The sequence below is a fragment of the Athene cunicularia genome (assembly GCF_003259725.1).
Source record: "Athene cunicularia isolate RWA chromosome 28 unlocalized genomic scaffold, athCun1 chr28_part1, whole genome shotgun sequence".
Classification (NCBI taxonomy): domain Eukaryota; kingdom Metazoa; phylum Chordata; class Aves; order Strigiformes; family Strigidae; genus Athene; species Athene cunicularia.
The window spans coordinates 1,722,798-1,750,251 of record NW_020799139.1 but is presented as its reverse complement, the minus strand read 5'-3'; the positions used below and the strand labels follow the sequence as shown (position 1 = coordinate 1,750,251).

The 27,454-nt window shown below is 50.5% G+C and overlaps 3 protein-coding genes across 3 annotated transcripts in view; 2 read left to right on the top strand and 1 right to left on the bottom strand.

Annotated features, from left to right (window-relative positions):
- The window catches only part of MAU2 (MAU2 sister chromatid cohesion factor), a 17,931-nt gene extending 17,756 nt beyond the window's left edge, over nt 1-175 (bottom strand). Inside the window, exon 1 of the mRNA XM_026864919.1 lies at nt 146-175. Coding sequence (XP_026720720.1) covers nt 146-175 — 30 coding nt within the window. The remainder of the gene's footprint in view (nt 1-145) is intronic.
- Nucleotides 176-216: 41 nt separating this feature from the next.
- Nucleotides 217-19,637, top strand: SUGP1 (SURP and G-patch domain containing 1). The gene is made up of 13 exons (XM_026864987.1): nt 217-382; nt 958-1,061; nt 1,486-1,713; nt 3,537-3,660; nt 4,223-4,326; nt 6,004-6,127; nt 7,890-8,362; nt 13,138-13,244; nt 14,321-14,498; nt 14,741-14,847; nt 15,675-15,820; nt 17,997-18,126; nt 18,674-19,637. The coding sequence occupies exons 3-13, from the start codon at nt 1,551-1,553 to the stop codon at nt 18,698-18,700; spliced, it is 1,683 nt and encodes a 560-aa protein (XP_026720788.1). The 5' UTR covers nt 217-382; nt 958-1,061; nt 1,486-1,550; the 3' UTR covers nt 18,701-19,637.
- A 2,396-nt stretch (nt 19,638-22,033) lies between these two features.
- On the top strand, nt 22,034-27,321 carry TM6SF2 (transmembrane 6 superfamily member 2). Its single transcript, XM_026864992.1, has 10 exons — nt 22,034-22,125; nt 25,021-25,127; nt 25,244-25,341; nt 25,479-25,582; nt 25,748-25,830; nt 26,019-26,143; nt 26,234-26,335; nt 26,422-26,514; nt 26,599-26,718; nt 27,115-27,321. Exons 1-10 carry the CDS (start codon nt 22,034-22,036, stop codon nt 27,319-27,321), a joined length of 1,131 nt encoding a protein of 376 aa, XP_026720793.1.
- The last annotated feature ends 133 nt before the right edge of the window (nt 27,322-27,454 follow it).

Genomic DNA, 27,454 nt, shown 5'->3' with positions numbered 1-27,454 from the left:
CCTGGTGGTCCCCTGCAGCGCGGGGGTGGCGGCGTGGGGGGGGCTCGGCGGCCTTCCTTCAGCCGCGGGTTGGGGCGTGTGTGGCCGGGGCAGGGCTGTGGCATCATCCCCTCTGGTCGGCGCGGTGGCTCGTGGAGGCCCCAACGGCCGCAGCTTTGATTTTTCGCCTTCCCATAAGAAAAAAGAGGAAAAAAAAAATTTTCCCCGTAGGAAAAGCGAGCCGGTGGTTTGGGGTCGCGCAGTCTAAATCGGCCAAGACAAACGTGAATATTCTTCACCAAGAGGAGTTGATAGCGCAGAAGAAGAGAGAGATTGAGGCCAGGCTGGAGCAGCAAGCGAAACAGAATTACCTGAGCATACAGCAGCTACCTCTGTTTGGAGAGTACGTCTGAATTACGGTGCATTTAGATGGGAGCTTCGCTGATGGAAAAGGAGCATGTTTGTCAAATGAAACTGAAGAGACAAGCTTTCCAGAGCTCTCCCACTGAGAGGCAAATACTGAGAAAGCTTAAATTGATAACTGAGTAATGGCTACTTTATTTGAGCTAGCCAGATTTTTCAGATACTAGGGAGAACAGATATATGCTGAAAGCATTAATGTTTTTAAATGGGTATTATTGCACTTTCCTTCTGCTTCCTGTTACCTTTCACTAAAAGTTAGCACGGTTCTCCAGTTATATGCTTGTCTGTGGTTCTTGGAAGCAGAGTAGCATAACCGAGCAATTAGAAATTCTGTTTCAACAGAGTGAACAAACCAGGTGGAGGGTGTGGGTAGATGCTGTAAGCAGCAAGCTGAATAGCTCATGTGCTTTGGAAAAGGTAGGTGTGTTTTCGACCTTGGGTGAGAGAGGTTAGTAGTGACTGGCATTTGTCTTGTTTTCTGTTCAAAATAGATGCATGTGAAGGGGGTGGGGGAGGATGATGAGTACCATCACCTACTTTTCTTTTTCTATTCAGAGATGACGGTACTGACAATGAAGCCTGTGTTTCCAACAAGTTTGTTAATGATGGCAGTTTCCTCCAGCAGTTTCTCAAGCTGCAGAAGGAAAAGTCAAGTACTGGTAGGTCGACTTCTGAACCACAGGAGGCCTTCCTTCTCCTGGTGATGCCAGCTTTGTGTGAGCTGCCTCCATGTATGTTCACTTTAGAAACCCTGCTATGAGCTGTTACGAGTATGAGTAAGTTCTAAAGCAATGATGACCCCTTTAAATTTGGATTAAAGTCTTTGAGATGCATCAGGGAGGTTTGCCCTTTCCCTCCACAGGTGCTGTAAAGACAAGCATCTCTCTTTTAGCTTGAATCTCACTTTGTAAAAAGTCATCACAGGTTTCACTTTGTTTTGCAGCTTTTACCAGTCAGTGTCTTTAACTTACTCTGAAAATAACAGCCTGTTGCAGCTGTATTACTGCGTGAGTTGTTATCTGTAACCTAAGATTAAAACAGTAAGGATGCACAGGAATTATTTTCCCCTCATTCTTTTCTAAGAACCTCCCCCAACTTCTACTAATAACTCGACAAACACTTCAGCATCAAATGTTGGGAAGAAACCAATGCTGTTTGGGAAGCGCCCGGGCCAGGTCCTGAGCAGCATGCTGCACCAAGCGAAGAACTACTCCCATTCCAAACAGACCCCAGTCGTTAATCGCCTCAGTGTGTTTCAGTCACCAGACGAAGATGAGGAGGAAGATTATGAGCAGTGGTTGGAAATTAAAGGTAAATGACACCTTGTACTACGTTGTTTGTTTTGGGGTGCAGGTCCACTTACCCTAGTGGTAGGAGTTGAATGTGGGAACAGGATTCCTTTGATATTTTTCCCAAGTAAAGGGTTGTTGTTTTTTTTTTTTCCTTATGCTGTGAATTGGTATTCTTAGCACAATTCCTGAGTGCAGACTTCTGCATCATGAAATATAAATGACAGCAGTTAATGCTGGTGGACTCCTCCAAAGCCAGCTTCAGCAGAAAAGCTGAGAACTGAATGCTGTGAGGTACAACTGATCCCACCCGAGCTCAGCATGGGAGAGAGGTCACTCCCCATGGTTAGGACAGGTCTGGTTTGTGCCTAGGAAGATTTATTTTCTCTGAATTACCAAGGCAAGTGCTTGACCAGTCTGTAAGTCTCTGTGAAAATAATGTGTAGAGAAAAAATAAGTGCTGCCTTTAGTGGAGCTCGATTGTTTGCTAATCAAAAGAATTCTGCTTTTGTACAATTGAAATGTATTATGCCTAGTGCTGAGTTCTCTAGAAAATATACAGACATAATGCTTGTATTTAAAATGAAATTTCAGGTTTTTAAATGATAGAAAATAAAAAGTCCTCAGTTTGAGAGTGGCTGTGTAGGGGGAAAATTGTGTGTGTTAATAAATAAAATAATGTGTTAGGCATGGAACTATGATCAGGGAAAATCAAAGTTCCTGCCTCTTTTCAAAGTTACATTAGAAAATCTCACCTCTAGGTCCTGGCTGCTTTAAGGATAGAAAACCAGTCAAGGATATTGCAGCACTTAGATAACCAAGTTTATCTGGATAACCTAGCCTAGGAAGCCAGAAGGCAGATTTGCTTAATAATCTGAATTTCATGCATGCGTACTAAGTATAAAATTAGATTGGAGTTGCTAAATAAGTCACACTAAGCTTTGTGTCATAATTTATTTCATTATATGTTTACAAAACCATGTCTAGCTATTTCTGGTGGTATTTATAAAAGCATAAGCTTAGCAAGTCTGAACTCAAGCGTGAAATGCACTGCAGGAATGTGAGAAATAGCCGCTGGCTGCAGAGAGCAAAGACAGAACATGGACCCTTAATTTAAAGATTGTGGGTTCAAATCTAGTCTGGATTGGCATGGGCAGCTCTGCTCCTGTGTGCTCTTTGTTCAGCACCCTACCCAAAATGTTGTTGTCTAGACAAAAGCCTGTGTTTAGTGCCCATTGAACGTGTCCTGCATCGGCTCCGTTACCGCTCTCCGTGTTAGTGGGTCCCTTTCTTGGCACAGAGGCTGCAGCACAGTTTCTTGGAGACTGAGTTTCTTAGCTCTGGTGGGATTCCCTCCAAGCGAGGGCTGAGACATGGGCATATGCCAGTAGGAAGAGCTGTGCGCTCCAGCTCCACAATCTGTCTGTGCTAGCTGGGTACAGAGTGATGGCTTGGGAACTGGGATCTGTAATCTTCAGCGAGTAATGTGGTGATTAAAACCAAATTCCTGTTCTTCCCCATTGTGTTTTGTATGGAGTAGAATTGTCAGAAGCAAATTGTGTTGCAGTTGAGCTTGCAGCCTAAACTGTGGTGATCCAAATCTTAGGCTTTTCCTTGTAGGAGAAAATCTAGGCAAAATACAAACTTCCTACTAGGGGAGTGCAGAGGCTGACAGTAACCTAGGGATTGTAATTTGTACAGCTGTGTGAGACTGGATCCCCCATTTCATCCTTTTTCTTCCCATTCCCGTTCTACTTTTGTCTGCCGCCGTGGTTCTTAGAAGTAATGTACCTGTTGCCTGTTTGGTGTGTGAGTTGAACCCCAGTACTGACAGCCTGCTTAAAGTTTTACCCCCAGAGGATGCGGAGACCCGACAAGTGGTGGAAAAGCTGGCTAGGTTCGTGGCTGAAGGGGGACCAGAATTAGAGAAGGTCGCTATGGAAGACTACAAGGATAACCCAGCTTTTTCGTAAGTGCTGTGATAACTCTTGTCTTCCCAAGCTGAAAGTTGTCTCTTTGTAGTAGAAAAAACATCAGCCTTGTGTCTGGCAGGTGTGTTTTGGTTGAGTTTATTGTTTGGTGGATTCGAGCTTTGTTATGAGTTAATTGTTTTATAGCTGGGGAAAGTGAGGCAGGAAGGGACCCTGTGGTGGTGCTGAGGTAGCAGGTCAGCTGGAGTTAGGAGCACAGTTGGGGGGTCCAGCTGCCTGCACAGCACCTGGGGAGCCTGGACTGGATCTCTGTCTCCTCTGCCACTGACACGCTGCGTGGCTGCAGATGGAGGATCCCCTCCTCTGTCAGAAGAGACCTATTTATTTCCCTTCAAGTGACACAAAAAATTTGGATGCGAGTCCTTAGATTAAAGCTCTGTGTATTTATACACGCTGAAGACTCTGTAATCCACATTTTAAGTGCATTCTGAGTAGTTTATCTATTTTGAGCTGTTTATATCCCAGAGTATCAATGTTTGTATAGTTGTCGCTGATGCTTTTTTTTTCCCCCCCCCCTTTTTTCCTCCATCTCCACCCTAGGTTTTTGCATGATAAGAACAGCAGAGAATTCCTTTACTACAGAAAGAAAGTGGCAGAGATAAGAAAAGAGAATCAAAGTTCTCAGGCATCCTCTTCTCAGAAAGGTAATTAAGACTGGGATCTGGAATATGAATTACATAAGTTAAATTTTACTTCTTCACTCTCTGTAACTGCTTGTTAGGTCTGTTCTAGAAACAGTTGGAGTGGGTATTTGGCTGTCAACCTGCTGCTTGTAAATAACGCTTCAAAATGGAAGGAGATGGTGATCAAACATCACCATGATGGCGTCAAACTCTTCCAAAAATGGTTGTTTCCCACACCCACAGCATGTGATACTGTGCTCTGGGTAAAGGGGTCCTGGAAGAGACTTTCCTTGTATTTCTCCAAAATACTTAAAGTGAACTTAAATGATTCATCATTGTGTTTGTTCTGGAAGGTGTTTCAGCCCTGACAATGCATTTAGGAAAATTTCTCGTTTGATTTGTTACAGATGAAAAGGGTTGGTTGGTTTGTTGAACACGATCTCCCTTTCTGCTGCTGGTCCCTTATCTCAGGCTTTTCTTTTCTGCTTGGGACATAAACCCTTGCAAGTGAGGGATAGTGTTTTCAGGGGGAAAAACAGCAGAAGTGGGTGATCTGCCAACAGACAGGTGGTGTGAGCAGTGGAATCTGGTTAACTGTGGTGAGACAGAAATTATTTAGCACATGAAGTGTGGTCTGGGGGCCAGGCATTCATCACTTCTAGTCCAGCCTCTGTTTCAGGTCTGCATTGTGGGCTTGGCAAAATCACTCAGCCCCTCCGTGTCAGCTTCATTTTTTGTGGAGAGGAGTCTTAATGCAATTTAGCTGTCATGCTGATGAGTTAACAGCTCAAACAAATCATGGTTTAATAGACTGTAGGCTGAAAGAGCTTGTTTCCAATATCAACTAACTGATACAACAGGAAGCTAAGCAGTATTATCCATACTTTACAGGTGTGGAATGTTGAAGCAAGGAAAGGTTATGACTTGTCCATGGCTTATAATCATGTCTTCTGCCTCCTGGTCCTGTGCCAGCACACTGGAGTACTGGCACTGGTACTGTGCAGGTAGCAAATGTCATATAAGGCTGTCGTGGCTAAATAACATATTTGCCTGGCTCCTTATAAACATCAAACATGCTTGAAATATTAATGAGCCTTCTCTGTGCCTTTGGACAAAGGCTGCAGTAGCCACCTCTTCCAGGTGAGGATTGGGACTGTTCCCTGGAGAATTTCCTCTGTCCTACAACCCTCCCCTAAAACGGCTGGCAGATGTGTAGTGGCAGTAGGTCCACGTGGGATTATGGTCTGGTATTAGTTTGACACTTTTTCTAAGGCCTTCCTGCTATTCCTGGGGGCATCAGTGGCAAAGCCTTTAACTAGAGATAATTGCAAGTGCTGAGGTGTAACCCTATGGAAAAGTGCCTGATGCAGGGAAGAAGCAGACTTCCTCTGCTGTAAAGAGAAATGAGTGTCCATCTTTGGAGACAAAAGCTGGTTTGTTTGTTAATCTGCTCTCCTCTAGCTCCTGGCCCAGGGGAAGCTGATGTGTGAATGGGCACTCCTCTGGTTACAAAGCTGTTGTACAACCTGATGCAATATCATGTTTTTGTGATATAAACTCTTATGACTGTTTATGTGTGATATTTCTAAAAATTAAACTCGACCTTTTGCCCTTATTCTGCTCTTGGGGTTCTTAGAACAGATAGGCTTTGACTGTTGCTTGTGTGAGTTGGGCCCAGTACTGACAGCCTGCTTAAAGTTTCACCTCCAGACGACGAAGAGACAAGGAACTCTGCTGAGAAACTGGCCAGGTTCATAGCAGATGGGGGTCCCGAGGTGGAAGCTATTGCCTTGCAGAACAACCGAGAGAACCATGCTTTCAGGTAAAGGAACAAACCTGCTGCCGAGTATAATGGGGATGAGTCATCTTTTTTTGGGGGGGGGGCAGAAATAAGACAAGCTTGTGGTAACTCTAAAGTTACAAGGACTGTGCACTTATATAACACTGACACTTCTACATTCTCAAGCCTCACAGCTTAAAGAAAGTGTCAGAGAGAAAGAAATTGATTTGCTTTCCCCAAAAATTAATTTACGACCTGCACCCCTCCTTGCCTGTTGCAATGTACCAGTAGAGTTCTAACCTTTATACTTTTCCCTCTAGCTGTGTTTTGGTGTGGGCCCCATCCACCACTCATACCGCTGCTGTCCAATTAATTTCCTGGGTTGCTCTTTACACAACATCCAGGTAGCACTCCTTCACCATTAGGTCTCCCCTTGGAATATCTCTTTCAGCCTTTCAGATGTGCGTTGCTCTTGTCAGTGCTCACTGACAGCTGTGTAATGTCTCCCTTTGGTCTCATCCTTGTTTTATTTTTCTGCTCTTAGAAACAATTTGGTGTGTTCCCTGGAAGTGAAGTGGGGCTCAGCAAGCCTTATTTTGTTGCTGATATTTTGGCATTTTATTGGCTGCCTTCTGGCCCTCTGGGGTGCTCCCCTTGTGTTGTGAATCACATTAGACAGATGCGCTAATATCTGAGCTGCTTCATTATTTACTTTAAAACACTGCTGTGATCCCACCCGAGCATGGGCAAGTTAAACACCATCTCCTCTGTTAGGATTTCATCAGGTTTGCCCTGGGGAGGGCCCCATCCTGCCCTCTGCTAGGTCCTGAAGCAATCCTTAATGCTGTTATTCAAATGCAGGGATGCGAGACCACGTTTAGTGAATCTTAAAATACGTTGGAGAGCTGTTTGTGTTCGCCTGCGCGTGTTGTGCTGCGATAGGTGGAAAAGGCCTGTCACCTCTTCTGTTTTCTTGTGGGAGCAGGCACTATCCTGAGGAGAGGTTACATCAAGTGTTAAACTGCTCCTCTAAAAAGGGAAGATTGTAGAGGAGGTAGGACTAGACAGGTTTTCTGTGTGAAGTATTTAAACTGGAGTGAGCCCAAAAAGATAACATGTTTGTAACAAACATGACTATATTGATTTTTTTAAATTTTTTTTTTTTTTTTCATAGCTGCTAGCTTGAGGATTGTTCATGTTCTTCCCACAGAGACTAAGGAATTTTATTTTACCCAAAAGGTCAGAGATGCCTATTTCTGGAAGGGGTAGCAAATAAAGCGATGGTTTTTTGTGTATGAGGGAACAGAAGGAGGAGTCATGGTGTAATTAAGCAGACTGGTAATGTCAATGCTTCTAGCTTGACTAGAGGCCTGGGAGCAGTTTCTTTAGGCAGTGGTTTGGCATTCCCAACCTGAATGTTTGTTTTCCTCTGTGAACTGAAACCCGACATGTTGTTGGACCCCTTGCAGTTTTTCCAAACGTGTTCTGGAAGGCAGGTGAAGTCTGGGGGAGGACCTTGCGTTTCCACAAATGTAACATGATCCTCTTTAGTATGTTTATTTGGCACCAAAAATAGCGGTGGTTTGCTCATGAATGGGAAATAGGCTTCCGGATCCCAAAGGCATGCGGAGCCCTGCACTGCACCCACATACACACAGGATGGTGCTGGAGAGCAGGGATTCGTGGGGGATGGCTAGTTGTGCAAGAGCATTGCAGGAAAGAAAAGCCCGGACCAAACTGTGCTACATCCATCCCCTGTGTATGATTGTTACATCTAAACTTTGTGGGTTTTTTTTCTTTATAGGTTTTTGTATGAGCCAAACAGCAAAGGCTACAAGTATTACCGGCAGAAACTGGAGGAGTTCCGTAAGGCCAAAACCAGCACTGTGTGCGCCCCCTTGCCTGTAGAGTCCAGCCTGAAAAGGAAGACGAGTCCCGAGGCATCACCATCACCTTTGTGCTTATCATCTCTGCCTCTGCCCGTTCCCTCACCTTTGCCTCTGCCCTTGCCCGTTCCCTCACCTCTGCCCTTGCCCGTTCCCTTGCCCGTTCCCTCGCCCTTGCCCGTACCCTCATCCCTGCCCTCACCTTCACCATCATCCTCCACAACTCCACCGGATCAGACAGCTACAACTACAGCTGCAACAACAACTACAGCTGCTGCTACAGGCACTACTAAAAAGAAGCGGAAGAGCAGGTGGGGGCCTGAGGAGGACAAGGTTGAATTGCCCCTCCCGCAGCTCGTCCAACAGCTGGATTCCCCCTCCCCTCTTTCAGGTTAGTGGGGCTGTATATTGTGTTGAATAACTGTTTTTCCTGGGGGGTGCGTTCTGCCTTAGCCCAGCTGGCTTTGTGAACGGAAAACCCAGTGAGTCTTATCTCTTGTTGTAATCTCCTTGGTTGCCAACCCTCTATCTTTCAGCTGGGTCTAGCAGCTAACTCTCCCCTGTGTGGAAGCCCAGATAAACCACTTTATCTCGCTGACACCAGGGATTGGATCTTATCGTTCTCCAGCTATCTCTAAAACCCTGCTGTGCTATAGCTCATTACAGCCTCAGCCTCTATGCTGTTTAGGGCTATTTCACTTCAGGAAGAGAGTCTGTTGGAAAACAAATATCAAAGGCTGAACTGTGCTTATTCCCCATGGTAGGATAAAAACCCTGGGCAGCGCTTCCATCTCGCTCTAACTGATCAGCTATTCCCATTTAGCCTTCTGTTCCCCAAGTGCTGGTGGATGCGACTGTAATTTCCTGTTCCAATTTCTACCCGTTTCAGTTCATTTGATTACAGACGGGGTTCACAGTCCTCATCCAGCGTTACCTCACCTGCCAGGATCGCCCAGGGGGTACAGCTCTCTTCGAGCCCTGGAAGAGAATTCTTCCAGTTGAGGCACTTCTTGGGAGCTCTCAGAGGTTGAACTCTGGTGGCTCCTCTGTGCATGTGCAGATAGGTAATTAGGCAGGCAGTTAGAGATGCATACAAAAATCGAGTCACTCAAGGGTGACAGGTGAATGCAGATGTTTAAAATGGCATCTTTGAATCCTTTGCCCAATTAGTGTGTTATGGGGAAAGGATGTGAAAGATAGAAGATGTAAGATAAGGCATGTCAGTGTTGGCAAACTGAGAGAATTAATAGTGGGGGGCTGGAGTCACAGGAAAAGTAGTAGGTACCTGTCTCAATAAGGACCTTTTCCAAAAAAGCAACAGCAGAAGAGATGAAGTGGGACAACTCATAGAAAACAAACTGTAATTTTCTGAGTTGCAGGGTGAGACCACAGATAATTTTCAACACATGGTCATCCTGTACAGCTCAGTGCTCCAGCAAGTCTGTGGGTCTTCTGCTGTGGCTGGGTTTTAGAGGAGGTAATTGCTCGGCTCTTAATAGCTTTGATTGTGAGGCTTGGGGAAGAGGCAGGGTTGGCTGTATATGTGCTGTGGTGTCTGTTGGCTCTGCAGAGGTCAGGAAGGAAGGATTCTGTCTCCTAATCCAGCACTTCAGATGTAGATGAAGAGAAGTTCCTATGTAATTCTGTCTTCTGATCACAGCCCTGTACAGAAGTCTTGGCTCTACATCTCATATGTACAGGACGAGATGCCAACCTGAGTGGCTTATTCATCTGACCTTGAATTGCTGCTCATAGTAAGGCAGAAATCAGATGCAGAAGTCTTTCCTGATTTTGTACCTCTGGAGTAATTTATTTTTTTTTCTTGCAGACAGTAATGAAGCTTCGATGATGAAGCGGGGCAGGCGCTATCAAAACAAGCATCAGATTCTGTCTTAATACCTTCTGCTGCAGGGCGGGGGGCTGCAGGGGTGTCCATGTGCTGATTCCAGCACGCTTCCTGCTGAAATCTCCCCTGGCTCTTTTAGCTTCCTCTTAATTAGACAGGGACATGCTAGTTGTGTTCATGCTCACTTTCTGCAGGGCTTTGTGTCAAGTAGAAGAAAAGGACAGCAAACAATTTGCCAGGCATAACAAATCAACCGTTAATGCGCTGTTAATGCTCTGCAGGGGGAAGGATTTTTTTTTTATGGGTTCAGATGGACTAATCCCTTTTTAGAATCAACCTCTTCGACCTGACAGGTGAAGAGAATTCCAAATTACACCCCTGGTCCTCTGTGAAGACTAGATTTGCACAGTATGCTTTGGTACCTAAATATCTATGTCTTAGTGCTTTATCCTTAGCAATTGGTTTGGAATTAGTGGAGGACTGTTCTGATTCTCTTCCTGTCTACTCTTAGTAATAAATCAGTATCACGGAGAGGAGAAAGTGTAGCCTGTTTGGACAGAAACAAGGCTCCTCTTAAATGTATTGATACAAAACACTTAACTGCATACGGACTGCAGGGACTAATACAGCTGAAAAGCTGAACAGAACAGAGAGAACTGTGATTAGTGAACTCTGTGGACTAACGGGAAATTACAGGCTGTCATTAGAATTTTCTGAAACCTGATACTGGATTGGTTGGGGTTTGATTAGTTTTAATTCAGTTAGATCTTCAAACTATGAAGCAAAAAATCAGGTACTTCTGTACTGGGATTTCTCCTGCTGTCCTTAAAGGACATTCCCTTCTGTAACAAGCTCCTCTTTGGGCATGTGGGAAAGGGATAAACCTTCAGGTAGTCTTCTGCCAATGCTGCAGATAGACTGCACCATTAACCCTGTAGGCAAAGCTGATGTCATTCAAAGGAAAAAAAAAAATGTATTCTTCCCAGGCTTGCTGAACATGAGGCTGAGAAGCAGCTCCTTATCTTCTGCACAGTGTTTGCCTGGTGTTTGACCAGTGGAAGGAACTTATAAATCTTATCTATTTTTATGCAAATTTATTGACTGATCTTATTTATGAATAGACTTTTCTATCTTCAGATGTGGACTTGGGGTGGAGCTTTGCTTTTTCTGTCAACTTTCCCTGTATTGTGATACTTCAGGCCAAGCCTACAAAAATATCTCCCAGAGCTGAATTTCTGCAGTGACTTTCAGCATCTCTCAGCATATAAAGTCTGCAAGGTACCAGAGCAGTCAGACAAACCAGATGTAGTTTTAGCACAAGAAGGAGCAGTGGCATATGCTTTCTGGGAAGTAAAAGAAGATGCTCCAGTCTCACCTTTCTCCTTTAAGGTGGTTATATATGCTGGCAAGGCACCAGCTTGCGAGGCCTCTAGAGCCATGCCTGGCTCTTAGCCTGAGTGTTTATGCAATTCAGAGCTAAGCCAAAGAGCTGCTGACCTCTGTGAAGGGCAGAGAGTCTTCCTCGGTGCATTCAGAGAAAGCTTTCCCATGCCCTGAGACAGGAGGTGAATCTTTGGCTAGGGCTGATGCTGAAGTGCCCCAGTCTCACGTAACGTTTGGGGTCAGATTCTTCTTTACATGGAATAGGCATAGCGTGTTCATTAAAACTGTTCCCAAATCTCAGTGCCCTCCGAGACAGAAATTGGGCTGTTTATCAATAATAGATCAGTTTATTTGTCTATTTGTTCTTATTTCTTGGGAGCTGAAAGTGAGTGTCCTAGCACCAAGCCTAGCATAACACAAATTCTTGCTTCCCTCCTCTTGGAAAACCTCTTGCAGTGTTTTACATAACTCTTCCTGCAGAGTTGACTCCCGGTGCTGGTGCGAATGTGCAGAGGCTGTAGCTGTGTGAGGGAGGGTGGATGCACTGTTGTGTGTGCTCCCTGGGAGCTGGGAGTGAAGGAGGCCCCTTCCCCAGCCTGGAGTGTTCGGCCGAAAGCGTGCTGGAAGGGAGGGGAGATCAGAGTGCTCAGATCAATTGCCCTGCCTGAGAATAAGAGGAAGGGAGAAGATGACCCCTGGGGCCTAATTAGCATGCTATGTAGACATTTGGTGTCATGAACAATGATCCTATTATTATCAGGCTTCATAATTAATAGATAATGAATAATTAATGAAGCATCATTTAACTGTAGTCTGGACTTACATTCAAATGGAGGTTTTTGCAGTCGTTAGGAAGAAATCCGTGTATTAAAAAATGCAGTGGGCTTTTCAAGTGTGGTTGTGTGTCGTCTTTCAATCCCTTAAATATTTACCTGTTGGGATCTTAGCTCTGAGGTGCTTTAGCAGGGAGCTGCCAAGTATTTATAAACCAAGTTTGCAAGGCAATCTCCACTGTAAATCTCTTCTTTGCAGCCCCAGCAGTATTTCTATTAGTTTCTTTCATCGTGCAGCAATTAAAAATAAGCTTACTTTTTTTTTCTCCCAACTTGCCCTTTGAACTCAGAGTGCTGTATGGTCATTTTAAATCAGTAGGTGCCCTGCCCAGATAGTGTTAATATCTAATTTCAGGGCTTACCTGAGAAAACAGCAAAAATTATTCCAAAGGAGGAGCTTCTGAAAAGGGATGCTGCAGGAGAAGGAGGGTACATCAATGGGATTGTCAAGCAGAGGCTTAAAATGTCCCTTCTTTGAAAGCAGGGACAACATCCCTGGCAATGCTGCTCTTGAGCCTGTAGATTAGAAACTAAAATCTCCTTGGGGAATGGCAACTTCCAAAAGCAGCATAATGCTCATGTCTTTATTCTAATGTGGTCATTTGCTTTTCATTTTGAATGAAGTTGCTGTTTACATAGTAATCAGCAGACACGTACGTGCACAGATTGGCCAATATGCTGCCAGGCTCAGATCTGCCTGTGACTCAGTTCTGAATAATTAAGCATCGTGCTCTGCAATGGCCAGGGTTCACGAGAAAGCCTTATGAGGAGAATTAATCTTAAGGAGGAATAATTTTTAAAGCACAGTGTAGCAGATGCCATGCAGTGTGACCCCTGAGGATGTGGTTTGTGAGTCTGCTGATGTGCTACGGGCAGAGCCCTGGTCTGGGGTGAGGGAATACTCTGAGCTGGCTGGTGAAGGAGCTGCAACCTCCTCCTGTGGTTCCCAAGTCCTCCCAGGTGGTAGTCCTTCACTTAAGGGTCTCAATGCTGGAACCAGGAAATAAGTGTAAAACTTCATGTGGGGATCTTGAGATAACGGTTTCACTGCTCTCAACAGCTGTCTCAGATTTTTGAAAGTCTTTTAACGTGTGCTTGTTACAGTTCAGGACCTCAAGGGTCTTGGTTATGAAAAAGGGAAACCGGTTGGTTTGGTGGGTGTGACAGAGCTCTCCGAAGCCCAGAAGAAACAGCTGAAGGAGCAGCAGGAGGTAATGCCCTGAAATGATTTCCAAATTCATATTGTGCTGCAGCATGCCTGGGTTAAATGGGAAAATGGAGGTGGAAGTAGCAAAGAAACTTCTCCCAGTTGGGGAAACTTGGCCCACAAATAAATCTCTAGGATTTGTGCTGAATGCTTAACAATCCTGTGGTGCTGCAGTCAGCAGAAATATTAGAGGACTTTAGGGAATACGAATTAAGCCAGCCAATTGTTGTCCTACCAAACTAAACCCCAAAATCTATAAGGTCTCTTGTGTCACATCTGCAGCTGGTTACGTATTGCTTCAGCATGGGGGGAAAGTGAGTGAATACTTGCAGGTTTGGGGGGAAAGAGAGCAGAATTGGCTTTTGCCAGAACGAGAGGGTGATGTTTAAACTGTGTGGGGCCGACTGGGTGGCAGCAGTCCTCAGTGGTGATACCAGGGTGCCTCTGTTAGAGGAACCAGCACATAAATCCTGTGAGGAGCCAGGGAAGGAGCTGGGAGCGTTCAGTGTGAGGAGGAGGAGGCTGAGGGGAGCCCTCATCCCTCTCTGCAGCTCCTGACAGGACATTGCAGAGAGGCTGGGGCTGGGCTCTGCTCCCAGGGGATCAGGGACAGGACAAGAGGGAATGGCTGGAAACTGCCCCAGGGGAGGGTCAGGCTGGGCAGGAGGAGAAAATGTTTCCCAGCAAGAGTGGTCAGAGAGTGGAACAGGCTGCCCGGGGAGGGGGGAGTCCCCATCCCTGGGGGGGGTTCAGGGCTGTTGGGATGAGCTGTGGGGGATGTGGGGTAGGGGAGAACTTTGTAGAGTGGGGCTGAGGGTTGGACTCAATGATCCCGAGGGGCTTTTCCAACCCAAACGATTCTGTGATAATGCTCCTGTTTGATGGGGAAAGCGAGTGGATCAGATCAAGCTGCAGCACCACTCGGGATTTGTAGTTGCCCACCTGTACCCTGTAGGGTCCCCGGGGAAAAGTGCTGCTGGGAACTGGGGAGGGAAAGGTGGGTTTCACTGGGTGTGTGTGGGGGGTTTCACTGGGTGTGTGGGGGTTTCACTGAGTGTGCTGTGGCCTCTCTGCCCCCAGATGCAGCAGATGTACGATATGATCATGAAGCACAAGCGAGCCATGCAGGAGATGCAGATGATGTGGGAAAAAGCGATTCAGCAGCACCAACATGGCTACGACAGCGACGAAGAGGTGGACAGCGAGCTGGGAACGTGGGAGCACCAGCTTCGGCGCATGGAGATGGACAAGACCCGAGGTGGGTGGGAGCTGCCGTTCGGGGCTCTCGCTCCGCGGAGGCACAGAGGCCTCTGGAGGGAGATGCCTGAGATCACGCTGCTGGCACAGGAGTTGCAGGGTCACTTCTCACAGGTCTGTGCTCTTGAGTGGAGATTAATAACTGTCTGTTGGTGTGAGGCTTTCTGCTTCACAACCCCTCCCAATTTCCAAGTCAAAGAATGCTGCGTTATTGCTGTTTTCTCTCTTCTGTGTCTTGGGCAGAGTGGGCTGAGCAGCTGACCCAGATGGGCAGAGGGAAACATTTCATCGGAGACTTTCTTCCACCTGACGAGCTGGAGAAATTCATGGAGACCTTCAAGGCACTGAAGGTGAACTAGCAGAGACTTCTCAGGGCAGGGGTGATGTTTCAGTCAGGTCCTGTAGCAGGAGGGAGAGGTCTCAAGCATGCTCAGCCCTTTCCCCAGCAGTTACCTCCCTTGCAGCCCTGAGGAATTTCTGCCCTTACAGTGGGAGCACTGTTAGTTCCACAGGAAACAAGGGCTTAGTTTTTTTGCTCTTCGCAGAGAAACGGCTGTAGCAAATTAGAGAACAGACTATTGGGACAGGATTTGGGGGTTGGCTGAAATTACAGACAAGCCTCTCGGACTACCCACCATTTGTCTGCTGTTCCAGTTTTGGATAAGTGCTTGCTGATGCCAAGCAAGGAAAATTTGAATTTTTATCCAGATGATTGCAGTAAAGTGAAAATATAAAGCCTACAAAAAGCTTATGCAAAGCACTTCAATACCTGCCAATTCTTCCTAAACTAGAACTTCTTGGTGCTGGCAGATCCCTCATAATGTTTTCATGTAGCCAGCGTGGGGTCTGACATTCCCTAGAGATCCTGGCTTAAATAAGAACTGTATCTGAAGCTTGATCCAGTGAGCAACTTTAAATTCAGGAGCTAAATATTTCTCAGCTTAATCTCACAGTAGCACTGCTTGCTTCTTGCAGATATAGGGCTGTGCAGTGCTTTATCATTTACCCATTGCCTTCTCTGTGGTGGTACAGAACTGGAATCCCAAGAAATCATGCTGGTTTATGCTTGTCAGAACCATCCTAACTTTGAGTAGCTGAAGCTGGTTTTCCCCTCCTCTGACCCACAGAGCTGGCTGCATATAAAAAATAACCAACACTACTTTTGGTGTCTCTGCAGGAAGGACGTGAGCCAGATTATTCTGAATACAAAGAGTTCAAACTGACTGTGGAAAACATAGGTTATCAAATGCTAATGAAGATGGGCTGGAAAGAAGGCGAGGGACTTGGCTCGGATGGGCAGGGGATTAAAAACCCAGTCAGCAAGTAAGCAGAGTTCTTCTACTATTGATTTAGTCCTTTTCTCTTGGGCTGATAATTGATGCTCCTACCCTAGCCTCCTGGAAGCAGCTGCAATAAATGTGACTGTAATTCATCACTTGAACAGAATATGGAATCCTCGCAGGAAAGGAGAAAAATCGTTTCAGATTTCTTTGGGGTTCCTTTTCCCCCAAGACCTGGGTTTGATACTTTTTCTCAGGCAGGGAGTATGACCAGAGCCAAGAGCATTTTGTTTCTAATCTCGATTTGTGTGGTATGTTCTTCTGAGAGGTGCCTTCTCCCCAGTTTCCCCATTTATAAAATGAAGATAATACTTGTCTGCACCTCCCCTCTCCCAGGGCCTGTGAGGATTTAGTCATGTCTTTAAAGTCATAAATTTATTTAAGTATTAAGGAACATGCCTTTTGCATCCAAAGCCTCGTTGGTGCCTGCTGGCTGGTCCCTGGTGTACTGTGGGTGAAAGGCCACCAAGATTTGCTGCTGCTGGACCTGTGATTGAAAAATGTTTCAGTCCGGGTCAGAGCGCTTCGGGTGTGATCAACTGTCTTGATGTCACTCTTTTGCACAGAAATTTTCTGATTTGATCAGACTTTGTATAATATAAAGCTTTATCAGAGTTCTATCCAAAAATAGATGAGCATCTCTTTTTAGGTGGATCATCTGTTGGTAACATATGCTGAGCTTCCAAACCAAATATTGGGGATAGGAAATACTCTAAATTCTGGGTTTAGTGTTGGATCCTTTTAGAAATAACAGTTGTTTGTTTACTGCAGGATAGAAAGTTTCTCTGTAAAGCACTTCTGTTTCTCTTTGGCCAGATCTCTCTGGCAGGATGTTTGTTGGTTCAGAGAAGCTCTGTGATAAAAGATTGCTGTAATCAAAGCAGCAAGGCTCACCAGCGACAGAGGGAAGGCTGCTTCTGCACATCACAGGCTTCAACAAGGGTTGTGATTTGCTTGGGCTCTACCATCTCTGATGCTCTTAGAAAGGTCCCAACCAACCCAGTGCCCTGCCAAGGGTCAGTCTGCCTGTCAGAGGCACCCAGAGCGCTGAGGGTATTTCTGTTCCAGCTGTGAAAGGTTAAGCAAATACATGTTGACACTATTGCTTCCATCTAACCATGACAAGTGGCACTGGTGTGGAAGGGCAGTGCAGACGCCTGGCAGATGCAGTCAGCTCTCTGTGTCAGCTGTCTGCTTGATGCAGCCCCATGGTGCCCAGCACTCCCCCAGCCTTGCTCAGGCAGTTCTGGTGAGGAGGAGGGTGATCTCGCATCTGCTTGGTTGATCTGCTCAAGGGTAGGGAGGCTCTGCAGAGAGATCTGTACGGACTGGAGCAATGGGCTGAGGCCAACTGGAGGAGTTTCAATAAGGGCAAATGCCAGGTGGTGCCCTTGGGCCACAACCACCCCCGGCAGGGCTACAGGCTTGGAGAGGGGTGTCTGGAGAGCTGCCAGTCGGAGAGGGACCTGGGGGCATTGATAATGAGCCAGTACTGTGCCTGGGTGGCCAAGGCAGCCAATGGCATCCTGGCTTGTGTCGGCACTGGTGTGGCCAGCAGGGACAGGGAAGGGATCTGAGCCCTGGGCTCGGCACTGGTGAGGCCGCCCCTCGCTGAGTGGGTTCAGTTTTGGGCCCCTCACCCCAAAAAGGCCATTGAATGACTCGAGCGTGGCCAGAGAAGGGCAACGGAGCTGGGGCAGGGTCTGGAGCACAGGTCTGCTGGGGAGCAGCTGGGGGAACTGGGGGGGTTCAGTCTGGAGAAGAGGAGGCTGAGGGGAGACCTCCTGGCCCTCTGCAACTCCCTGCCAGGAGGGGGCAGAGAGGGGGGATGAGTCTCTGGAGCCAAGGCCCCAGCGCCAGGCCCCGAGGGAATGGCCTCAAGCTGCCCAGGGCAGGGTCAGGCTGGCTCTGAGGAAGGATTTCTGTGCAGAAGGGGCTGTTGGGCGTTGGGATGGGCTGCCCAGGGCAGGGGGGAGTCCCTGGGATCCCTGGGGGCTTGAAGAGTCGGGCTGAGCCAGCGCTGAGGGATCTGGGGGAGTTGGGAAGGGTCAGGGGGAGGGTCATGGTTGGGCTGGAGGAGCTTCAAGGGCTTTTTCCAGCCCAGGTGACTCTGGGATTCTGTGCTTACCTCAGAGGCTTTGTTCCCTCTTTCCCACCAGGGGAACTACGGCTGTGGATGGAGCTGGCTTTGGCATCGATCGTCCCGCCGAGCTGACCAAGGAGGATGATGAGTACGAGGCGTTCCGCAAACGCATGATGCTCGCCTACCGCTTCCGACCCAATCCGCTGGTAAGGGCTCACAAAGCCGAACCAAGACAAACCCACTGAGGCTTCGGTGTGTCTCCTGTCAGGGTGGGAATATTCCTAGTGCTTAGCCAAGAGAGCAAGTGCTGCGAAAGTTTCTCTTTGATTCTGCTCTAATGCTAAATCAAATTATTGCTACCAAAACATCCATGGAGGCTCTCTCCTTGCTGTCTTTTTTTTTTTTTTTAATACAAAAGCCTCTGGTTTCAGTTTTATCTGCCCATACCAAGGTTAAATGCCGCACACAAAGGAAGCAGATGGGCTGTCCGTGAAGCCATGGTTTATTCTGAGTAATCATTTTCCTATTGTAAAAGGTGTGTAAGTCTGCATTTGCCTCTTACTTTCAGCATGCCAGCACACCTGCCAGCAGCCACACACACACAGCTACACTTGTAATTTTTGATGGGCAAACCTCAGGTTTTGCTGTCAGAAATGTCACGTTTCAGTGGCTTTTTCAGATAATTAAGCTCAGGTGCTCATTGTTCTGGGAAGACAGCAATTCTGATTAATTTTTTCTTGTTATTCCCCACAGAACAATCCACGACGACCTTACTACTGAGAATGGTGGGGTTTTTTGGGACAACGTATTTTCAAAACAATTGTAATTTTACTGTGAAATGTTATGAAACTGCATTATCATTCTCTTATTTGCTAATATTGTAAAACTTATGAAGTCACAATGCCATCTTTCACCCAGAAGAGCCTGCAAGCCCGCTCACCACACATCGAGTGTCGTGACAATGCTGTTGTAACGGGGCCGGGGTGGTGTTCCGAGAGGAGAACACAGATCTTACACGGTGCCCTGCTGAGAGTGGAGGGTAGCACCAAAGATACCCGTAGGACTAGTTCAGGGACTCCATTCGTGGTTAGCTTGGTGCCATCTTACAAGGAATGCTTTTTTTTTTTTTTTTTTTTTTTTTTTTTTTTTGCCTAACAGCAGATCCTCTGTTGTTCAGATACGCAGCTTGTGCTGCTCCAGGAGGGGGTGTGGTTTTTGTTTGTGTTTTTTTTCTTTTTTTAATTGCAAATACAACAAGGGACTGTCTCCAACCCAACTTTTGGGGCTGTTGTTCAGTCAGGCTATTGTTCCCTGAAGAATTTGAGTTCTGATGCTGTTGTGAAGCCCAGAGTTGTCTCTGACCTTCAACTGACATTGCAAACCCAGTGCCTGGTGGTTTCACCTCAGCCCTGTGGAAGTCGAGGCACCAGTCAGTGCGTGGCTGCGAGGGTTGAGGGGTGCAGGGTGAGTTCATTCACCGTCAGAGGTGACAGCCTCTTGGTTTCCTGAACACTAAGTTCACCCCCAGCTCCCTGGCAGAACAAGAGATTTGCCACCATTTTCCATAGATGGGGTGACAAAGAACCAAGCCTTCACGCACAGTTTCTTGAAGGCCATTTGGATTTCGTTGTTGTAAGAAACCCTTCTACAAATACAAATTTTCTTCATTCAGTCTGTAAATAAAATAAAACTCATTTGTTCCTTATGTTTAATCACTGAATTTTTGGTGAATTTTTAAGAGTGGTCTTACTGTGGGGTTTTGTAGGCTGAGACTGCTCTAGATTTCTTTCCTTCCAAACATCTTAGAGAAAACAGAGTGAGCCTGGTTGGTTTGTTTCTTTTGCATCTTTTTTTCCCTCAGTCCAAATACTTGGAGTGCGATTCTCTCTGTTAACTTTTTTTTAATGACACAGAGGCAAGGACTTGCCTTCCAATAAAAACAGGGGAAAGGGTGAATTCCGTGGGGATTTGTACTGAGAAAAATCACGATGTGGGACCGCTTTGTGCACACACAGGGTGAAGCTTGCTGCTGAGGGGTGTGCTGCTGGTGTATGGCTTTTACAGGGGGGTGTTGGGGTTGGGGTGGTTAATCAGCATGGGTAGTAATGATGGGAGATTGGGAAATAAAGAGAAGAAATCTGGCCAGTCTTTGGTAGAGCCAGGCTTTGCTCAGGTGATGCAGGTCACTGTGACAACTGCCCTTCCCTGGTGAGCCAGAGCCCCTGTCCCTGCGGGTTCTCCCCGTCTGCTGGGTCTGGGGTCCCGCTGGAGCTGCTGAGCTGGTTTTCCAGAGTTACCAGAGTTGGGAGCACTGTGGGGCTGGCCCTGGGCTCCCTGTTTTGCTGCTGGAAGTAGGGGCTTGCAGGGAGGCTGCTGGTCAGTGGAGGCATTTTCAGTCTCTGTTTGTTTTGTTTTTTTTTTTTCCCACACATACTCAGTGCACCGTCCTGTGGGTGCCCTGGTCCTGCACGGCCCCGGAGGTCGGGGGAACAGGAACAGGCTTCCTGCTGCTGCTGATCGGGTCTTTAAAGCCAATCCCATCCTCCCGCGGTCCCTGTCTGCTGTGTTGATGTTGTGTTGGCAAAAGTTGTTTTATTCCTTTTATTTCGACACGGCGGCCTCGGCCCTCCCGAGCCCCTTCTCTCGGTAACCGCCTTCATCAGTCAGAGCTTTGCTCTGCTCTTGGTTTTTCTTGTGTGGTTGTAAGTCCCACACTGCTGGGAGCAGCGGGCAGGGTCAGTTCTGCAGAGACCCCGCGAGCCACTTAGCACAGTCCTTCTCCTCGCCATCATTAGCTACAAACGGGGGATTTCGACTTCAGAAACTGAATCAAAAAGGCGGCTGCTGCCGCAGACCCGGAAGGTCACCGGAGCCGGACTCTCCTCCATCAAAGAGTGAACTCGCTGTGCCGACACGGTGACAGCTGCCCGGCACGGGGCGGCGGCGGCTGAGTGTGAGCGTGGCACCGGGATGCACCGGGAAATCTGGGGATAACGTGTGGGATGCACCGGGGGGAGGCAAAGGGGTTGAGGTTGGTTTGCCCCGAGCAGCTTCAGCAGGAGCTGGGAGCCAGGTGACGCTTGTAAAGGGTTTGGTGTTTGAGAAGATCTGAAGGTTATTGCGTCAAGTCACCCCACATGACCTGGTTTCACCCCTTTTTTTTTTTCTTTAATTTTTACAGGGTATTGAGCTGCTTTTTGTACATCCCCCTGTACAAACGGGGCCTGTAGGTGATTTCTCAACCCTGGAGATTAAACTCCCGCTTACTCCCAGGTGCACTCCCTAGACTGAACAAGCCTGGCCTAACGAGCTGTTCCTCGTCAGTGATGTGCTGACGAGGCATGCGGGGTGCATTTGAGTTCCTCCTGCACGGAGAAACCACGAACAAGCCCAGGACAAAGTGCAGGGCGGCCAATTCAGCCCCCGGACTCTGAAGCAAGAGGGTGAAAGAGTGACGTGCCACAGTGACACGTTTGGGAAAGGCTCTGGGAGGAAGGGGAAAGGTTGAGCGGCCGCGCTGGGGCATTTGCTAAGTACCGTGGAAGTTTCCGTAGAAAATATCTGCCCAGGTCGGGAGTGCTGAGGCAGGTCTCTCCAGGGGCTGGGGGGGAGGTAAACGCCCGTGTCTGAGCAGAGCAGGTGAGAGGAGGAGGTCAGGGGGACGCTGGGCTCCCAGCTGGGTGCAGAGCCCTCGAAACTCCTGCTCTCTGCTCAGTTCAATTCATTATTAAAGGCAGGGATGAAGCGTTGGCTTTCATGTGCTTTGCTCCTTCTTTTTTAGCTCTTACAGATCTGAAGAGGTGTGTCCTCTTGGTTCTTTTAAGCACTTACGGTTTCCAGAAGGAAACGAATGAATCCCCGAGCTTTCAGAGCCCCTTTCGGAGCGGTTTCACCCTTCCCCCGCAGCCCTTAGCGCCGTGTCTCGGGGCAGCCCCCGAGCGCAGGGACCCTCGTAGGGAGACACCCCTGTTCTGCTGGTGCCTGCGACCCCGCGCCCCGCGACCCCCCGGCTTTCCTCCGGGGCAGCTCTGGCGCTTTAAGGGTGCTGCCTGTTTGCCACCAGCGGGGCCAAAGTCCGCGGGTTCCCGTGGTGGCTCCGCGGCCAGGCCGGGGATGCAGCTCCCCGCCGTGCCGGGGGTGCTCGCCCTGTCCCTGCTCGCCATCCCGGTGGCCTTTGGCATCAACGGAGCGACCGCCTTGGCAGAGTGAGTGTGGGCTGGGGACAGAGCTCCGGGGCTGGGGTGCTGCGGTCCGGCTCGGGGCAGGGTGCTGGGTCCTGTCCTCTGCTGGGCCTGGGGGCTGGATCCAGTCTGGGACTGGGGATTGGTTCCAGTCTGGGACTGGGAGGAAGCATCCAGTCTGGGACTGGGGATTGGATCCAGTCTGGGACTGGGAGGAAGCATCCAGTCTGGGACTGGGGGCTGGATCCAGTCTGAGACTGAGGGTTGGATCCAGTCTGGGACTGGGGGGAAGCATCCAGTCTGGCCTAGGACAAGGCTCTGTCTGAGGATGGGGGGAGCCATCCCACGCTGGGGGTAAGGGGGCACTGGGTCCCATACAGACCTGGTGAGGGGGAGCGGTGTCTAGGGGAGGGTGCTGGGGGTCCAGCGGGGGGCGGGGGGCTCTGTCCAGGCGCTCCTGCCCCGGCCGAGCCTGTGGAGCCGTGGCTGCGGGCTGGGACCGTGCCACCGTGGTTCCTGGCTGCCTCGATGCCTTTTAAACCCCGTCCTCAGCGAGCAGAGGCGCCGCGGGGCCGCGCGGGCTCGTGGCACAACACGGGGCTCACCGACAGCCCCAGCACCCCGGGGATGAGGGCGCGCAGCACCTCCCTGATTCATCACCATCCTCTCCAGCCCCCTGGCTCCAGCGCAGCCCCCGGGACAGAGGCACAGGATACCCCCCCCACACTGGGTGTCCTCCCCGGGGTGCTAGGGACCCCTCCAAGCCCCATCTCCTCCTTCCTAGAGTGACCCCCCTGACAATTTGGCTGCTGGCGTGTCCCAGCGTGGCCGATGTCACCCCTCCACAGTGGCCTCGCCGTCACCACCGTCACAGTTTTGTGCTGAGTGACATCCCCGTGACACCTCAGCCCGGCTGCTCTGCACATCCCTGCCCGACCATCACCCTCATGTCAGGGCGTCTGGTACCAGCCACCAGCCAGGGGCAGCTCCTTCACGCCCTTTTTGGCTTTTTTTATGGAAAACCACACTCTGGCTGGGGATTTTTCTCAATTTCCAGCCTCACACACCAGGACCTGCCAGCTGTGGGTTTTCCCCTCGTTTTCTTTCATCACTTTATGGCACTTTCTATCCTTTCATCCCCGCCAGGCCCTCTTCCCCCTCCTTTTCCCATTCATTACACATTTCTTTTTACAGCTAATTTCTGCTTTTGCTTTACCAGCAGGAAGCACTTTTAGCCAAACTCCTCTTAACCACAGAGCCAAGACTTTCCTGGCCACCTGATAAACTTTACTTAAAGATCTCCTGATTCTCCTTCCCATCTTTCCAGTCTCCTCTTTCCCTCCCATCCCGCACAGCACCGCGCTGTTGCAGCCCAGATCTCCAGGATCCATCCCTAGGAAATCCACCGCCCTTCCGTGTGACGTGGCACCGGGTGAAAACCATCTGTAGCTGTGGGGAGCACGGACCCCTCCAGCCTGCCCCCCCAAACTGAAGCCCGTAATAGCATCATTCTCCTGCCCAGACCTTGTGGGGGGATGTGGGGGGGTACATCCCTCTCTTTCTTCGTTAGTCCCTGCCGTGGGGTGAGTGATGGTGGCCTCAAAGCCCCTCGGGGTGACCTGGGTGCCCTGAGCGCAGCACCCCAAGGTGCTGGTACATTGGGGGGGTGGCCCCGGTGCCGGCGTGTCTTGAGCCCTGTCCCCCACAGGGTCACGTCATTTGGTGAGCGGAGGAACCCGGCGTTGTGCTACTCCACCGCAGCATCCGTATTTGAATTTTGAATTAATTGTTCTGTGGGAGTAATTAGTTGTGTAGTACTTAATTATACACTGGTAATAATGCACTTAGGTGGTGACGCTTCAATTCTTTGATTGTTTTGAGGTTTTTTTTCCATGAGCCTCTGTGTTGGTTTGGATGCTTTGGGGCATGTGGTGAGGACGAGCTCAGCCTCGCTCAGTGCTGCTGTGGTGCCCGTCCTGTCCCTGCGTGAGGGGTCCTGTGGGGACCGGTCCCTGTCCCCGTCCCTGTCCCCATCCCTGTCCCCGTCCCTGTCCCAATCCGTGTCCCCAGAAGACCAATTCCACCTGCACAAGGTGAACACAAGCTGGGTGCTGTCACAGCCTCCTGTAAATGAGGCCTGAGCTGTTCTCAGCCGGGTGACCCTGGGCCGGGGGACAGTGGCCTTTTGTCCCCTCTCGGCACGTCGGCTGTGCTGCACCGAGCGCTCGGGCTGGTAATTGGGTGTTTCTGCAGGAGAAGCTGTTAACAGCGGCGTCTGTGCAGCCAGCCAGCCCCAACTTCACATTTTCTTTTCCTTTGGTAACAGGGTTAAAAGCTTGAGTGAAAAATACTGTCATGTTTTTCACGTTTCGTAGCTGAAGTATCGGCTGGATCAGAGCTGTGGCTTTTCCGGCTGATGCTGCTTGGAGGGGATGCAGCGAGCTCGGGATAGATTTCCCTACAACTTCTCCAGTCTCTTAGGACACACTTTCAGTATCTGTCTCCTTGTTACTGATTTGCTTTAGAATCGGTTTTCCCAGTCTCTCGTAACAGTGGCCCATTGCCACAGCCGGGAGAGGGAGAGGGAGAGGGAGAGGGAGAGGAAGGACCATGTTGGGGTTTCTCCCCTCCCTTTGGTGAGACAGCCCCTTCCCCACCCGTGCCTGGATGTCAGACCTTCCTCTGGGCTTCACCCCCCCGGGGGTTATTTCAGAGCCTGGAGGAGCCATTTCGTGCCCACCCAGAGGAAGGGCAGGACCCTGTGCCGCAGTGGAACCCCTCCCTCCGCCGGGGAGCAGGGTCTGATCCTGCTTCAGCAGAGACCCCTCAAAATCAGTGCGGGCAAAAGGTCTTTCACCTGGACTGGGGGAAACGGGGCTTCACCCCCCGGGTGCTGGAGCCCGTCCCGCTGTTCCGCAGCCGCCCGCTGGTGCTGATGCTGATGGGGGTGCTGGTGCTCGCCGGCCTCTTCTCCATCATCTTCTTCGTAAGCGGAGTGAGCCACTTCCAGGACCCCCTTTTCTGCGGTGAGTTCCCCCCTCCCCGGGGTGTGGGGACTGATCCCCTGCTGGGGCAGGGAGCAGAGATCTGGGGTTCGGGGAGAGGCGGGGGCCCCGCGCAGAGCTGGCTCGCTCTCCTGCAGTGTTTGTGGTGTTCTCCTTCACCTCCGTCGTTGACCTGATCATCTCGCTGGAGGAGGATGGCTACATCTCTGGCTTCGTGGAGGTCTACGTCAGAGAGGTACCACCTGGCCCTGCCTTGGGCTCTCGCAGACGAGCAGCCCCACGCTGGGGCTCCTCCGCGGGGTCCCCCGGGGAGGGGGTGTGGGAAGGCGCTTGCCCCCACCCCGTATGATTCGCTGTTTTCCGAACGGGCAGAGTGAGCCCCACCTGCGCACGGCCCACGGCATCCTGATCTGTTACTGGGACGGCGTCATCCACTACGGGCTCTACCTCGCCATGATCGCGGCCATCGGCCAGCGGTGAGCAGGGCTGACAGTGGGGTGGCGAGGTGGCCTCTGTGGCCATGTGGCATCTTCATGGATCTGGAGCTCAGTGGGGGGCTCACGGGGGTAGGAGGAGCCTGTATTTTGTGAGGAGGGGAGCTCTGAGCCTGGCGGAGGAGTCTGATCCCGATGTCTCTGCAGAAAGAGCTACAGGAACCTGGGTCTCTTCTGGCTGGGCTCTCTGACGATGAGCATCGTTGTCTTCCTGCTGGGGAACCTGATAGGTACTGGGGTGCGGGGCGTTGCTGACCCCTCCAGGCTGCCTCCATCCCCCCCATCTCTCCAGTGGGTTTGCTCCCAGGCACTTGCCCCGTGGGCAGAGGAGGATGGTGCTGACCTGGGGGCAAGCGGCAGGTACCGACACTGGGCGCCGAGCACTCCGCCGTGTCCATCCTGTGCTCTCCTTCCCCAGGGAAATACAGCTCTGACCTCAGCCCTGCCTTCCTGCTCAACCTGCCCTACATCCTCATCCCCATCTGGGCTGGGCTGAGGCTCTTCCAGCAGCCCAAGGCCCTGCCGTGCCTCAGTCCCGAGGAGGTGAGCTGGGAGCTGGGGCAGGGGCTGCTCCAGGAGCCGTCGGCTTTATCCCCGTCCCGGGGTGCAAACACGGCGGTTTCCCTCTCCCAGGTCGCGGAGGAGCAGCGCAAGTACCTGCACCAGCGGCCCCAGGACGCGGCGCTGGTCCTGCTCCTGCTCCTCACCGCCGCGTTCACCTTCTTCAGGGGGTTGGTGAGAGCTGGAGGGGCCGTGGGGGGTCCTGGGGGTGGGTGCATCTGCCCTGCACCCACCTCCCCCCCCGCTCTCCGCACCCCCAGGTGGTTTTGGACTGTCCCGCCGATTCCTGCTTCGAGTACATCTACCAGCACGAGCCGTACCTGCGCGACCCCGTCGCCTACCCCAAAGTGCAGGTGAGAGGGGTTGAGGCGGGGCTGGAAACCTGCCCCCAGTGCCCCTGGGGATGGGGTGACCCTCTCCGTGTCCCCCCTCCCCAGATGCTGATCTACATGTTTTACGTCCTCCCCTTCCTCTGCCTCTGCATCTACGGGCTGGTGCTGCCCGGCTGCTCCTGGCTGCCCGACTGGAGCTTGGTTTTTGCCGGCGCCATCACGCAGGTGAGGGCTGCACCATCCTCCTTCCCCATGGCTGTGGGGGACACACACACACAACAACGGGGGGACCCCCGGGTTGAATTTCAGTCCCAGCCAGGAGAGAGTAAGCGGGGAGCCAGGGCTGAGCCGGGGGGGGGGACACACAGATCCGCACCCGTGGCTGCATGTGGAGCAGTTCCCACCGCCGCTGCCCACTAATTACTTTGGCCTCGGTGGATCTTAACGGAGCCGGGGATGAGTTTGACAGAAATAGGCTGGTGCGAGCGGCAGGTCTATAGATAGGCCATGCTGGGGGTGCTCCTGCCAAAACACCCTTTGGTGCCGGGGGGGGCTGTGCCAGGCCAGCCCCTCTCTGCCGTCCCCTTCCCCCGTGTGCCACCCCCTGCCCTGTGTCCCCAGGCTCAGTTCGCCCACTTGGGCTCCTCGCTGCACCCCCGCACACCCTTCCCCTACCAGACCCCTGAAGATGTCTGGTGGAGCTTCCTCCTCACCAACGTCCTCTACGCGCTGGGCCCCCAGCTCCTGGCCTTCCGCTGCCTGCGCCGCCCTGCCTTCTTCCTGCCCGCCACCCCCGCCACCCTGCACCGGGGCAAGAAGCACCAGTGACCCCTCCTGCCCACCCCGGGGAGGGGGGGGCTGCTGCCTGTCTCCCCAATCCCCTGCTGCAAGAGAAGCCGGCGCAGCCAGCGGTGACCCCAGGGATGCTCCGGTCCCCGCCGTGTCCCCTAACGCTGGGGGG

Excerpts from the sequence above, each read along its gene's own strand:
- SUGP1 (XM_026864987.1), top strand. The coding sequence starts at position 1,551 with ATGCTGTTTGGGAAGCGCCCGGGCCAGGTCCTGAGCAGCATGCTGCAC. Across the intron at positions 1,714-3,536 it reads GCAGTGGTTGGAAATTAAAG|TTTTACCCCCAGAGGATGCG; the intron begins GTAAATGACACC and ends GCCTGCTTAAAG. Across the intron at positions 6,128-7,889 it reads CGAGAGAACCATGCTTTCAG|GTTTTTGTATGAGCCAAACA; the intron begins GTAAAGGAACAA and ends TTTTCTTTATAG.
- TM6SF2 (XM_026864992.1), top strand. The coding sequence starts at position 22,034 with ATGCAGCTCCCCGCCGTGCCGGGGGTGCTCGCCCTGTCCCTGCTCGCC. Across the intron at positions 22,126-25,020 it reads GGAGCGACCGCCTTGGCAGA|CCGCCCGCTGGTGCTGATGC; the intron begins GTGAGTGTGGGC and ends GCTGTTCCGCAG. Across the intron at positions 25,831-26,018 it reads CCTGCTGGGGAACCTGATAG|GGAAATACAGCTCTGACCTC; the intron begins GTACTGGGGTGC and ends CTCCTTCCCCAG.